Below are 14,179 nucleotides of genomic sequence, written 5' to 3' on the forward strand. Positions count from 1 at the left end.
ATTTAAAATAACTGCAGGAAAAATCTCCTGAACTGGCTCTGCAGATTCCTGCAAAGCTTTTGCTGGACTGTGAGGCATAGCAGGAGTGTCCACCTCTCTTGAAAGGGAGTTCAGGGTGCTCCCCTCATGTGCAGTGATGTCAAAAACTCACCAACATTTACTCTGAGGAGCAGAATTCCCTCCATTCCTTCAGACAATGGATGACACTGCCCTGCCAGGGACATGCTTGACCCTTAGGGGAACAGGAGCCACAAAGGTGTGGGGATGAAAGAGACAAACAACAGGTCAGGTAAGAAAAATACTGCCTCTTCTTTAATGTTCAAAGACATCAGTAAACAAACAGAACCGTACAGACAGAGGCTGAACCCCCCACCTCCCCCAACAGCACGTTCCAAACCACCACAGGGACCAGCTGAGCACTCAGGACAAGGAGCAGCAAAATCTGGGATTGGAGGGGTGGCCAAGGGAAATCTCTGCTGGGTGAGGGCAGGAACTGAGCACTTGCAGGAAGCAGCTTCCCTCACCCAGCAGCAGGGCAACATCTGCTGGGTACAGCCCAGGACTGTTTCCTCTCAGAGCAAACAGCCCAGATCTCTTGCTGACACACAGCAGGGCCATGTGTGAACTTGGGGAACACAGCTGGAAGCTACATTAGAGGTGCAGGACACACTAAGTACTGACCTGGGCAGCCAAACCTCTGTTCCACAGGGATTTAAGCCTCCCAAGGAATAAACACAACAGGGAGGTTGTGTCCAGCTCAGCAAAGTGCTGCAGAACTCGTTTGTGAATGCAGATCTGGGTGTGGGGGGAAGGAATAACCTTATGCTCTGCACACATCCTTCCATCCCATTCCACTGAGCTGCTCCAAGGACATCCCTACCCCACAACAGGTGTTACCCAGTAATTCCTGGAGCTGTGGAGCATCAGCTGCTTAGCAGGGACACCAGGAGCAGCTCTCAGTGCAGGCTGCAGAGGACAGCAGGGTGGTACCTGAGGGCAGGTCAGGGACAGCAGGGTGGATCCTAAGTGCTGCAGAGAGGCAGAGATCGTAGGCACAGCTGCTCCAGCTCCCAGCTGGCTGGCAGGAGCCTGCATGGGAACCATGGAGGTGGCTCAGGCTCTGGGGCAGTCCCACAGCTGCCAGCCAGGACTCAGCAGGGCTCCGTGCCCACAGCGGTGACAGCCGGAACCGAGACGTGGTGACAAGGAAGGAGCACATGTCACCTCTGTGCCTCTCCAGGTGGCAGGAGCCTGCAGTGGGGCTGCTCTGCTGCCACCACACGCAGTCTAAGATGGAGAGAGGGCTGAAGTGGCTCCTGCAGGGCCCAGTTTTGTGCTCCAAGCATCCATGTCCAAGGCGGGAGGCCCCGCAGCCCAGAGCCCTCAGATCTCCACGTCGCTCTCCTTGTCATTGTCGTGGTCACCATCATAGAACTCATTGGGAGCTTCAGGCCTGGGGGAAGAGAAATCCCTATCAGGAAAGGGGACAGAGACCTGGAACCCCCGGGGCCTGAGGGAGTGTCATAGCAGGAGACCACAGAAGCTCCTTGAGTGAAAACAAGAAGACTCAAAAGTGACTTCCCCACTCATGGGCTTTAAGGTCCCTGCCAACCCCAAATTCTGGGATTCTCTTGTAGGGAGATAGAATATAAGTAAATAAAGGTAGTACAGAGAGTAATCTTAACCCCTAAAGAGTTGCAGCTGGGTTAATAATTAAAGATTAGGAGCAGGCCTGATTTTAATAGGCCACACCTGTAGCCAATAAGAAGAGTGTTATAAAAGAGTGGGTTGGTTGAGGGAAACTGGAGTCAGTTGGCTGCTGCAAGAAGGATCAGTGCCTAGAGGGGCTACCTATGAGAAACATCAAGGAAGTATAAAACTCTAGCAATGTGGAACCTTTGCAATATAATAGAACTCTTGCAATGTAATGACAACATTTTGTGACTTGTTCTAGGACTCAGATGGATTCCTCTGTACCCCTCCCAGGGGCAGAAAGGGAGGCCCATTGCTCAGAAGAGGCTCTGGTACCTGTTGTAGTTTTCCTCAGAGCCCCTCTCCTCAGGATCAGGCTCATCTGTGCGGTCGTAGCTGAGCAGGTCCGAGGGCACGTCGTGGATCTGCACGCTGGGAGCGTGGTTCAGCATCTTCAGGTTCTCAAATATGGTCTGCCTGATCTGATCCAGGTACTGCAGGGACACAACACACAGGGATCACCACAGGGCCACGTGTCACAGCTCTGTCACCTGCCTGCATCACCTCTGTGCTGGCCAATAACAACACATTTGTGCAAAAAGTCATTTATCACAGCAGAGTGAATTCAATTATTGCCACCCAAGCAGGAAACACTCACACAACCCAGTTGTTGTTTCTCTTTTTTTTTTTTTTTGCCCTGGGCTCTAGCTGGTTTCACAGGACAGAGCATCAACCACAGGGTTTTGGAAATCCCAAGGTGATATTGCAGCATGGCTGCAAGCACTCACCTGCCTGGAGTTCTGATTCTCAATCCTCGTGCTGACATCAGGGTGAAGGGTGAAGTCTGGAGCAAAGTACTCAAAATACTCTGGGATGGAAGAGGCACAGTTAGAGCACAGAGGGCCAGAAGCTGGGCAGAGAGCAGAGCTCAGCCCCCCACCTGCCTGGGGGAGAGCAGAACTTAAAAAACACAGTGATATTTAACCCTGAGTGCAAGGGATTACACAGAACATCAGGAAATGGTGCAAACTGAATCACCCTGGACACACATGGCTGTGTGTGCCCAGCAAAGTGGGTGGTGGGAGATCACAGAATGGTTTGGGTTGGAAAGGACCTTAAATCTCATCTCATTCCAACCCTTCTCCACTAGAGCAAACCCCATCCAACCTGGCCTTGGACACTTCCAGGCATGGCTAAGGCCATCTCCAAGGTCAGGAAGTGCTGACACTTTGGCCCTGCTCAATGCAGAATAGAACATCCCAGGAATTCCAGCTAAGCTCATGAGGAGAAAGGCAACTCCAACTTACCACTGTAGGGGAGCTCATCACTAATTGGTTCATCCACGAGCAAGGAGGTTTCATAAGTCCTGAAAAGATGGGAAAAGAGGAGCTCAGTTCATTGAAAGGGACATGGGAAATGCAGGGACAACTCCCACAGAAGTGCCCTGAGGGGCAGAGAGCAGAGGGGACTCACCAGCAGCGAGCCACGTTCCGGACTGTGTAACCTCCTCCTCCCAGCACCAGCAAGGGGATGTTGAAGCTCTTCACGTACTCCACACACTCCCTACAAACCCCAAACAGGAAAATGCCAGAGATGGAAACTGCAGCACAGGTTCTTGTATCAGAAATGTCCCCCTGAACTCCCAACAGCACCATGGCTGCTGTGATACACCTGGAGCTTCCACCCAGCAATCCCCAGCACAGGGGATGGGTTGGGAAGGACATTAGGGCCCATCTCATTCACCCCTGCCATGGCAGGGACACCTTCCACCATCCCAGGTGCTCCCAGCTCTCCATGTCCAGCCTGGCCTTGGGCACTGCCAGGGATCCAGGGGCAGCCCCAGCTGCTCTGGGCACCCTGTGCCAGGGCCTGCCCACCCTCCCAGGGAACAATTCCTCATTCCCAATATCCCATCCATCCCTGCCCCTGGCAGTGGGAGCCATTCCCTGTGTCCTGTCCTTCCATTCCTTATCCCAAGTTCCTCTCCAGCTCTCCTGGAGCCCCTTTAGGCCCTGGACCTGGCTCTGAGCTCTCCCTGGAGCCTTCTCCTCTCCAGGTGAGCACCCCCAGCTCTCCCAGGCTGCTTCCAGTCCTCAGGACCATCTCCATGGCCTCCTCCTCCTTCACCACCCCACTGATCACCTCCTACAAAGCCTCATTCTCAGAACACCTCTAGTCACACAAATGTTAAAAAAAGCCCCAAAAACTACTGGCAGGTCAAAGCCAAAGCTCCAACCTCACAGCAGAGACTCCTCAGAGCCCTTCAGGTGGTTTTTCTGAGCCCAGCCCTGCTGTACTTACCCATGGCCTCTTATACTGAGGTTAAAACATCCCAGCCGGTCACAACCCAGAGAATCAGCACCACACTGGGGAACAGAGAAACAAGAAAACCAGAAAACCAATTTGGCATTGCTCTCCAGATCCACACCAGGGGAGAGAAGATAACACAGCCCTCTGTAGGCATGGATGTGTGCATAGAGGTTTGCTTTCTTACCTGCAAGACTATGCAGGTAGGCTGATAGTAATCTACCACCTGGTTAATGACTGGCTGGAAGAGGTGCTTGTAACCTTTGGAGAGAGAGGTAGATTTGTCATGGCTCTGGAGCAGGAGGACCAGGAAAGCCCTGGGGCCAAGGGGAAAGGGGAGGGAACACCTACTTTGGTCATCGATGCCATCTCGGAGGGGCACGTTGAGACAATAGTACCGGCCACTCTCTGCACCAACCTCATACATGTCACCTGCAAAACAGGACAGGCACAACTGCCCTGAGGCTTCAGAGCTGTGCAAAGCCAGGTCTCAGCTGGGCTGAGTCTTTCCATCTGATCAGAACCCCCTTACAACCAACTACATCTCTATTCCTCTCTAATCACTTTCTCCCATCATTTCCTTCCGCAGCCCGAATTTTGTGATTTCTTCTTTTCTACTCCAACAGAGCTTCCAAGGGATTCTAAAGCAGGTTCCCACTAGAAATTCAAAACTTACCTGTGCCAGGAAAGAAATAGTTGCCATATTTGTGAAATGACACTGTCATGACACGATCTGTCAGGTAGAAAGCTTCCTGCACCCCATCCCCGTGATGGATATCGATGTCGATGTACAGCACCCGGGGGTGATACCTGTGGGACACATCAAAGCTGGGATTCCAAACATCTGTACACAAACATCTTCCTCTGATGTGCTTGAAAATTGGTATTTAAAACATTTTCTTCTGAGTTGGTGGGAAATGGATATTAGAACAAAAAGGTTTTAAATAATGTCTTGGAAAATAACTTGTTTAAGCAGCTGGGTGTTCACGAGTTGCAGATTCTTGTTTCCAATGTGCTCATAGTTAATCTTTAAGAGCTCCAGTGATTTTAATCATATCAGGAAATGAAAGGCAAGCTGGCATGGAGGAGGTGGGAAATGGAGCACTTTGTCCCAGCTGGTGAGCACCAAAAATTCCAGGCTGGGCTAAATTTACTGGGGAAGCAGAGAGAGAAGCAAACTCAAAATGCAGTCACCTCTGCAGAAATGGTTCCTGGAAACAGGCAACAGAAAAACAGGGACATAAATAACATCCCATAAGGGGTAACTGGGCAGTACTTGAGACCTCTGGTAGATGGGATTAGGGAATGGGAGTGCAGGGACTGCCAGGGAAATCCTGGGGTTCCAAACAGAGCAGGGAAGGGGGAACAAGGAATCCCAGTAGATCCCATAAATCTGACTGAGAGCAAATAAACTTGCCAGCAGTCATGTAACTATTGTTTGATCAACTCCAAATCCTTTCTAATTCCATGACAGCTTGTCTGAGGTTCAGCGACAAGGAGGGCACTTTGAAGTACCAAAAACAAAATTTAAAATAAATCAGATAAATTCAAGAAACTAAAGGTATTTCTGTAACCTTTCCTCTCATTCTGAATTTATTTTTTATTTCCTAAAGTGAAAAATAACCTGACTCTTTTCAATGGAGACCAAGTGTCCTTTGATCATCCATGTGCAGCCCAAATCCTGTTCTTAAGGTGCCCAACACAGATTTGAATAATTTTTGTCTCCAGTGAACCAAAATTTGCATTTACCTACAAAAGGCTGTGGCAAAAAGGGTGAGATTGAGGAGCCCTGAAATGGGATTGAAGAACTCTTCTGTATCTCTCAAGCTCCCTGAGGGATAACAAAACATCTGATTCCAACAAAACTGGAGTCAGATGTTCCAGTGCTCAAATCCTTTCGTGTATCTTACAGGTAAGGCCATGACAAAAATGAAGTTTTTGGGTTTCCTGGATTCCAGAAAGGCAAATGGGGCAGTGAAAGAGAGAAAAGGGAGAGGGAAAGCACAAAGCAGCCAGCAGAGCTCAGCCCTGGGCCCTGTCCTTACTTGAGCAGCTCCAGGATGCCGATGACGATGTCGTTGACGTAACAGAAACCCGAAGCCTGGAAGAGAGAGAAACCCCAAGTTTTAGGATGAGATCAACAGAGCCCAGGCCTCAAAGATAAGAGGAATCCACAAATCTCATTACCTCAAACTTTTTGGCATGATGGAGACCCCCTGCCCAGTTTATGGCAATGTCACAGATCTAAGAGAGGAAAGAGAAGTGAGTTTAAAGGGACAATCTGGTGACAACAGCCCTGTACCCTCCTTCCCAGTGCCACGTGCCCCTGCCAGGGGTCCACAGCACCCTCCTGGCTTTTCCTCCTCCTCCTCCTCCAAAGCTCCAGCTGGGTTCCACAGGATCAGCACTCAGCCCTTACCTTGTTGTTCAGCTGTGTTGCTCCCTGCAGGGAGGCCCCAGTGTAACGAGAGCAGAATTCAAAGAGGCCTGGAAACACTGGGCTGAAAAAGAAAGCACATTCCAACTCAGCATCTTCATTCCTCCCCTTTTCTGCAGAGAAAAATGAATCAAACTGGCCAGGACTAACACCTGAGTGAGAATAAAGCTCAGTTCTGTGTGGAGGAGTTAATTTGGGATCAGGATCACTCTGACCCTGCCTGTAACTCACTGAGCCCCAGCAGGAGAGTGAGCTGCCTGCAAACACAGTGGGGAACACAGGGAAATTGAGAATGATTCCCAAAGCCTCCAAACCAGCCTTGAGAAGGCTTCACTGTTCCCAAAACCTGTCAGTCTCCTGCCCACAGCTGGGACATGATTAGACACTGCTTCAGGAGATGGAGGGACTGTCACAGCTCTGAATCTCAGAATGATTTGGGTTGGAAGAGAATTTAAGTTCGTCCTGTTCTACCCCCTGCCATGGCAGGGACACCTTCCACTGTCCCAAGTCTCATTCAGCCTGGCTTTGGACACTTGGGAGGGATCCAGGGACAGTCCCAGCTGCTCTGGGCACCCTGTGCCAGGGCCTGCCCATCCTGCCAAGGAACAATTTCTAACTCCCAATATCCCATCCAGCCCTGCCCCTGGCAGTGGGAGCCATTCCCTGTGTCCTGTCCCTCTCCAGCTCTCTTGTCAGCTCCTTCAGGTACTGTAAGGCCACAGTGAGGTCACCCTTTCCCTTCTCCAGGCTGAACAATTCCAGCTCTCCCAGCAGAGCTGCTCCATCCCTCTGCTCATCCTGGTGCCTCCTCTGCATTTGCTCCACCAGGCTGATGTTCTCTGTTCCCCAGAGCTGGATGCAGCACTGAAACTCTTACCAAAGACAGCTGCCACATTCCAGAAGAACTGGAAGCTCTTCCAGAACAAGCAGAGTCTGCAACCCAGCAAACCCAAATCTAGAGCCAGAAAGGAGCACTGCAACACTCCCAGTGAAGGGAAAGGAATCCAGGAGGCTCCACACCCTTATCCACACATGTCTTAGGCTGGAAATCGGGCTGTGTATTCTATCCCCATCTGTCAGAGCTGGGGCAGTTCTCTGCTGTTCATGGGGCAGTTTTTTCTTTATCTCTGCCACAGCCAACCCTCCCTCCAGGAGATCTCTGCTGTCCATGGCCACTGAGTGTCCCTTCCTCATCAGACACCTGGCTGTTGAAAGCCAGACAGGGCAGGAGGGACACATCCTCGTGCTGCCCAAGGCAGGGCAGGAATGGCACACTGCAGCAGCGCCCTGGCAGGGCACTCACCAGTCATCACCCACGTTGAAGGCGTTGAGGCTCTTGGTGAAGCCCTGCATGTTGTTGGGGCTCACCCTCTGCAGGAAGTCGATGTAATCCTCGGAGTGGAAGCGGCACATGTCGTGCTGGGAGGCCTGGTAGGGCTTGAACACCTTCCAGAGACAAAAACAGCAGTTATTTCCCATCCAAACTCTGCTTCCTTGGGCTGGAAGGAAGCTCAAGCTAATTGACAAGTGGCCTGCACAAGGTACCTAAAAAATGTGTTTGTTTAAATTCAGCAGCTGCTCCATGGAACCTGCTCTCCTCTCATTTTCCCTTTCATAAACCCAAATTTTGCCTCTCCTGACTGCAGCTCTTGCCATAAAATTTATTCCTACCCCATGGCACATTCTCCTGCTTGGGCAGCAAAATAAACCACAGCTTTTCCTTCCCTGGGGGATCCTTCCTTCCTCACTCACCAGTTTGATCTAGGGGTGCTTCTGATCTCTCTCTAAGATTTACTGACAGGCTCCAAATTATTTGGGGAAACCTCCCAAACAGATGAAAGAGTTGCACAAGTTTTGTTTCCTTTGGAAAGGAAAATGGGGGGAATGGTCAGGGAGGTGGAAGGACTCAAATCCAGGATTTTGTGACAACACAGGTTTGGCACTTGGGGCACATCCCTCAGCAGAGGGAAAGTTAAAAATTAACCCCACTGGGAGAGGGAACTCAGTTGATAAGAGATCTTTTCTGTGATTCCTCTCATTTAAATTTCTCTTAATTAAAGCAACCACTTCATAGAAAAAGGGGAACAGAACATAACAGAAGATGCACAAGCTGGTGTCCAAAGGGAAATTCCTCAAGACAGCTGCAGCATGTTCCTGTTTTCTGTGCTGAGCAGGAAACCTGGGCATTTTCAGAGCCACCATAAACCAGAAAAAGCCCATCTCCTCCTCTCCTGGTGTTTTCCATGTGGAATTTGGTGTTTCTCAGAGGCTGCTGCCTCTGACAACTCAAACAGTCCCAGCTGCTCCAAACCCCTGGTTTCATTTCTCCTGACTTTGCCAATCCCTGACTGTTTGGGGATGAAGATTTTCAGCTTCCTAGTGGCAACTTGTGGAAAAAATAACCCCCCAAAAAAGAATTTCAAGACTAAAAATGTACAGGCAGCCCACTGCCTCCTTCAGGCAGGGATTTGCCATTTACAAGTATCGGGTCAGAACAGGTTTTTGCTTGTTCCTGCAAGGAAAAGCCCAACTCTGGGCAAGTTACTTGTGGAAACAAAAAAATATACTCTGGGGAAGTTTCTTTTGGAAGTTACTTGAGGAAATAAAAAAAAACCACCAAAAACCTCTGGGGAAGTTACTTGTGGAAATAATAATTAAAAAAAAAAAAACCTCTAGGGAAGTTTCTTCTGGAAATAAATAAAACCAAAAACAAACTCTGGGGAAGTTACTTGTAGAAATCCACACAGTGACAGTAAAAACCTGGAAAAGAAATTTTGCAAAGAGTCCCCACAGTTCCCTCAGGTGCTGCATTTCCACAGTCCCTGCACTGGATGGGGTTTTATTTGGGAATTTTATTAAGTAAGGAAACTTTTCTCATATCTAAACACCTAAAATTATTTTCATAACTCGTATCTCTACAGTTACCTGACCTCAGCAGCTCCTTGGAATCCTCTACAGCTGCACCAACAGCACAGGACTGAGCTCTAAGATGATCATTGAGCACTGTCACCTACCCTTGTGGTCCCCAAAGCTCTACAGCCATCACTGAACCTGTCACCCACCTGTAGGATCCCCAAAGCTCTACAGCCAGCAGTGAGCACTGTCACCCATCCTTGTGGTCCCCAAAGCTCCAAAACCATCACCAGTCACTGTCATCCACCCATAGGGTCCCCAAAGCTCTACAGCCATCACTGAACCTGTCCCCCACCCATGGGACCCCCAAAGCAGCCCTGGGGGCTCAGACTGAGCCTGGCTGACCCCTCCAGGATGCCCTGCTGTCCCCCCCACACCCGGCCGGGCCCACGCGTGGCTTACGATCATTTTCTTGTAGAGGCCGTAGTGCAGCACCAGGCTGTGCGTGAGCGCCAGGCGGTGCGGCTTCATGGGGTGCCCCGCGCCTGGAACGGAACCGCGCGGGGATTAACGGGACCGCCGGCGGGGGACACAACGGCCGCTGCCGCCGCCCGCCGCGCTCCGCTGCAGGTCCGGGCTGAGGGGACGGGGGGAACCGGGACAGGGGAGCGGGAGCGGGGACAGGGAGGGCAGGGCCAGGGCCGCGCCCCCGCCTCCAGCCGGCCCCGCCCGGCCCCAGCCCCACAGCAGCGCCTCCGCCGCCCCGCCCCGGTGCTGCCCCGGCCCCGCTCGCACCGTAGTGGAAGTTGCCCACGTCCGGGTCGTAGAAATAGGCCACGGTCTTCGCCATGGCGGACAGGCCGCGCCGCGCGCCGCGCTCCCGCTTACGTCATCAACCCGCGACACTCGCCCGGGGACCGGGACGGGGCTGGGGGCGGGGCCACGGTAAACACACATCCAGAAAGGGGCGTGGCTTGGTGTGGGGGCGTGGTCATTGTGCGATCCCAGTGTCACCCCCAACAGATCCCAGTCACTCCCAGTGTCACCCGCAGCAGATCCCAGTTACTCCCCTTGTCACCCCTGGCTGCTCCCAGTTACTCCCACTGACATCCCCGGCTGCTCCCTGGCTACTCCCAGTGTCACCCCCAGCAGATCCCAGTTACTCCCAGTGTCACTCCCCAGCAGATCCCAGTTACTCCCGGTGTCACCCCCGGCAGATCCCAGTTATTCCCAGTGTCACTCCCCAGCAGCTCCCAGTTACTCCCAGTGTCACCCCTGGCTACTCCCAGTTACTCCCAGTGTCACCCCCAGCACATCCCTGTTGCCCCCAGCTTACCCCAGTTACCCCCAGCTGCTCCCAGTTACCCTCAGCAGATGATCCCAGTTACCCCTAGCAGATACCAGTTACCCCCCCAACAGATGATCCCAGTTACCCCCAGCTGCTCCCAGTTACTCCCAGCAGCTCCCAGTTGCCCAGCGGTTTCCCTTCTGCAGGCCTGCATCTGCCTCCCAGTCATTCCCAGTTATTCCCAGCTGCCTGCTGGTTCTCTCCCATAATTCTCCACCTGCTCCCTCAGGTGCCACCATCACTGCTCCCTTCTCCTCACCTGCTCCCAGTCACTCCCAGCAGCTCCAGTCACTCCCAGTGAGCCCAGCTGGCCACTGGATTCTCTTCTCCAGGCCCTCAGCTCCCCCCAGTTCCTCCCAGTTCCTCCCAGTCACTCCCAGCTCCCCTGTCACCCCCACAGGGCACAGAGGATGAGCAGTGGGGTTCCCATGGGACACCCACACCCTGATGGGGCTCATTCCATGCCAGTCCCTGAGGGATGGGGACCTGCCACTGCCAGCTGTCACTGCCAGCTGTCACCAGGTGCCACCCTGAGGGGTGCAGGCTCTCCAGAGCTTTGGGGAGAACCCTCTGGAGGCACTGCCAGGCACGGGGAGAAAAACAGCTGGGTGGGAAATCCCTGGGGGTGAGGAGGCAGCGGGATGGGGAAAGCTGGAGCTGACAGGAGATGGAAACATTCCCATGGTGTGGGAATGGCCGCATGAACCTGCTCCTGGTCCAAAAGCTTGGAAAACCAAGACAAAATCAAGGCTTTTTGAAATTGTGGGGTTATTATAGGATATTTCTGGCTGTCTCTGTCCCCCCCTGTGGGGACAGTGCCCCCTCCACACCACTCCTTGTGTGGGTTTCCTTTTAGGATCCCAGCTCCAGCTGGAGCAAGGATCATAGGATGGTTTAAGGGATAGGATTGGAAGGGACTTTAAAGATCATTTCATTCCAATCCCTGCCAGGGGCAGGGACACTTCCAGAGGAGAGCCAGGACCCTCTCACTGTGACCCCACAGGGCACAGCTGGGGCTGGGGACACTCAGAGAGGACACCTGGCACCAAGCCCAGCACCCAATGAGGGAAATTTTGGGAAATTCAGGACTCCTGGGCCCCTGACCAATATGATTAAGCAGAAGCTGATTATTGTTTACATTATACAGTTATTTATACATTCTAACTCTCTGCACACATTTCTTAATGGTGCCTTTGTCTGGTCCACGTGTTCTGAGAGCATCTCTCAGAATATGGGGCTGGTCACAGTCCAGCTGCTTTACTGCTGTTATTTACTTCTTGTGGTCTTGGAATTTGGTTTCTCAGCTTCTTCTTCCTCGTTTAGCACAGTTTATATCTTAGAAACCTTGATGGATTCCAGAGGGCCCTGAGCAAACTCTGATAAGAGCAGTTACAAGGGGCATGGCTGGTGCTCTCTGAGGCCTGAGCTGTTCAGGAAATCTCTGGGGTTTGAATGTGCTGAGCAGCACGGCTGTGCTGGGAGCCCCTGGAGCTGTGACGGTGCTCCCTCATGACGCCTGTCCTGTCCTGTCCTGTCCTGTCCTGGTGCTTCCTCATGACGAGTGTCCCGTCCCTGCTCCACCAGCTGCTGCCACCAGATAACGCCAGCCTGGGGACACGGAGCCACCCGGGACACGGAGCCACCTGGGACACGTCCGAGTGCCAGCCTGGGGATGGGGAAGGAGAGCAGAGACACGGCCCTGCTTGAGGAGAGCAGACACAGGCCTGCTTGAGGAGAGGAGAGCAGAGGAGAGACACGGCCCTGCTTGGGGAGAGCACAGACACAGTCCTGCTTGAGGAGAGCAGAGACACAGTCCTGCCTGAGGAGAGAAGAGAGCAGAGACACGGCCCTGCTGAGGAGAGGAGAGCAGAGGAGAGACACAGGCCTGCTTGGGGAGAGCACAGACACATCCCTGCCTGGGGAGAGGAGAAGAGAGCAGAGACACGGCTCTGCTTGAGGAGAGGAGAGACATTCCTGCTTGAGGAGAGCAGACACAGGCCTGCTTGAGGAGAGGAGAGATACTGCCCTGGCTGAGGAGAGAGAAGCAGAGACAACACGGCCCTGCTGAGGAGAGGAGAGCAGAGGAGAGACACAGGCCTGCTTGGGAGAGAGCACAGACACATCCCTGCTGGGAGAGGGAGAAGAGAGCAGAGACACGGCCTTGCTTGAGGAGAGACATTCTTGCTTGAGGAGAGAGAGACACAGGCCTGCTTGAGGAGAGAGAACAGTGTGAGGAGAGGAGAGAAGGAGAGGAGAGAGGAGGAGGAGAGAGAGAGAGGAGAGAGAGGGAGGAGAGGAGGAGGTGAGAGAGGAGGGGAGGGAGGAGAGGAGAGGAGAGGAGAGGAGAGGAGAGGAGAGGAGAGGAGAGGAGAGGAGAGGAGAGGAGAGGAGAGGAGAGGACATCCCTGCTTCAGGAGAGCAGACACAGCCCTGCTTGAGGAGAGACAAATCCCTGCTTGAGGAGAGGAGACACATCCCTGCTTGAGGAAAGCAGAGACACGGCCTTGCTTCAGGAGAGGAGAGACACAGCCCTGCTTGAGGAGAGGAGAGACATCCCTGCTTCAGGAGAGCAGAGACACAGCCCTGCTTGAGGAGAGGAGAGACATCCTTGCTTGAGGAGAGCAGACACAGTCCTGCTTGAGGAGAGGAGAGACACATCCTTCCTTCAGGAGAGGAGAAACACGGCCCTGCTTGAGGAGAGACAGATCCCTGCTTGAGCACAGACACATCCCTGTTTTCAGCTGGGATCTCTCTGCTGCCTGAGCTGTCCTTCTGGAAGCCGGGTGCTGCTCCAGGCGTCTTCACGGGTGTTGGACAGAGCAGGGAAGTGTCACAGAGGGATATTTTTAGATGCTCTTTGTGCTCAGAGAGCAAAAGCAGGCTGTGGTTTAACGGCCATTAGCTGCTGGGCATGTTTGGAAAGCTGGAGGCTGAGGATCCAGGGACACGTTTGACACCATGGGATGAAGCAGCTTCGCAGATGTGAGGATAATTTTTGGGCTTAGCATCGAAGGGAAGACCCCAAGAGGAGCCTGGATCTGGGCACTCCAGCCTGTTTAGCTGCCACGTGGACAGGCAGTGGTGGCTGATTCCCCAAAAGGACGTGGTCCCATTGTTTGTGGGGCGACATTTGCTCCAGTGGCTGTGGAAGAGGAGCAGGAAAAGAGCGGACAAGAGGTAATGTGGGATTTCACTGGGACCAGAGCCAGCCAAGGGACAGGGTGACAGGGGACAGCACTGTCCCACCAGCCTCTCCTTGAGCCCTCTGTCCCCTCCCTCCCAAGCCTTCAGAGGCTGAAATTTCAGTGTTTCAGGCAATGCCTGGAAAGGGAGTGAAGCCTCCAAGGACCTGCAGGATTCAGGGAAGCCCTGAGGGGCGTCCTGGGAAGGAAGGGCAGGGCATAGTTTGGGTTGGAAGGGACTTTAAATCTCATTCCAACCCCCTCCCACTAGAGCAAACGCCATCCAACCTGGCCTTGGACACTTCCAGGCATGGCTAAGGCCATCTCCAAGGTCAGGAAGTGCTGACACTTTGGCCCTGC

At 52.9% G+C, this 14,179-nt stretch overlaps 1 protein-coding gene across 1 annotated transcript; it reads right to left on the minus strand.

Moving 5' to 3' along the window:
• Positions 1-285: 285 nt before the first annotated feature.
• Positions 286-10,222, minus strand: HDAC3 (histone deacetylase 3). The gene is made up of 15 exons (XM_064724973.1): positions 10,085-10,222; positions 9,752-9,834; positions 7,740-7,882; positions 6,419-6,500; positions 6,187-6,243; positions 6,045-6,100; positions 4,676-4,809; positions 4,351-4,431; positions 4,187-4,260; positions 3,994-4,058; positions 3,166-3,255; positions 3,000-3,058; positions 2,481-2,560; positions 2,029-2,186; positions 286-1,453 (listed from the first exon to the last, which is right to left on the minus strand). The coding sequence occupies exons 1-15, from the start codon at positions 10,137-10,139 to the stop codon at positions 1,384-1,386; spliced, it is 1,287 nt and encodes a 428-aa protein (XP_064581043.1). The 5' UTR covers positions 10,140-10,222; the 3' UTR covers positions 286-1,383.
• Positions 10,223-14,179: the final 3,957 nt, after the last annotated feature.

The sequence above is a fragment of the Zonotrichia leucophrys genome, chromosome 13 (genome assembly GCF_028769735.1).
Source record: "Zonotrichia leucophrys gambelii isolate GWCS_2022_RI chromosome 13, RI_Zleu_2.0, whole genome shotgun sequence".
NCBI classification, from domain to species: Eukaryota; Metazoa; Chordata; class Aves; order Passeriformes; family Passerellidae; genus Zonotrichia; species Zonotrichia leucophrys.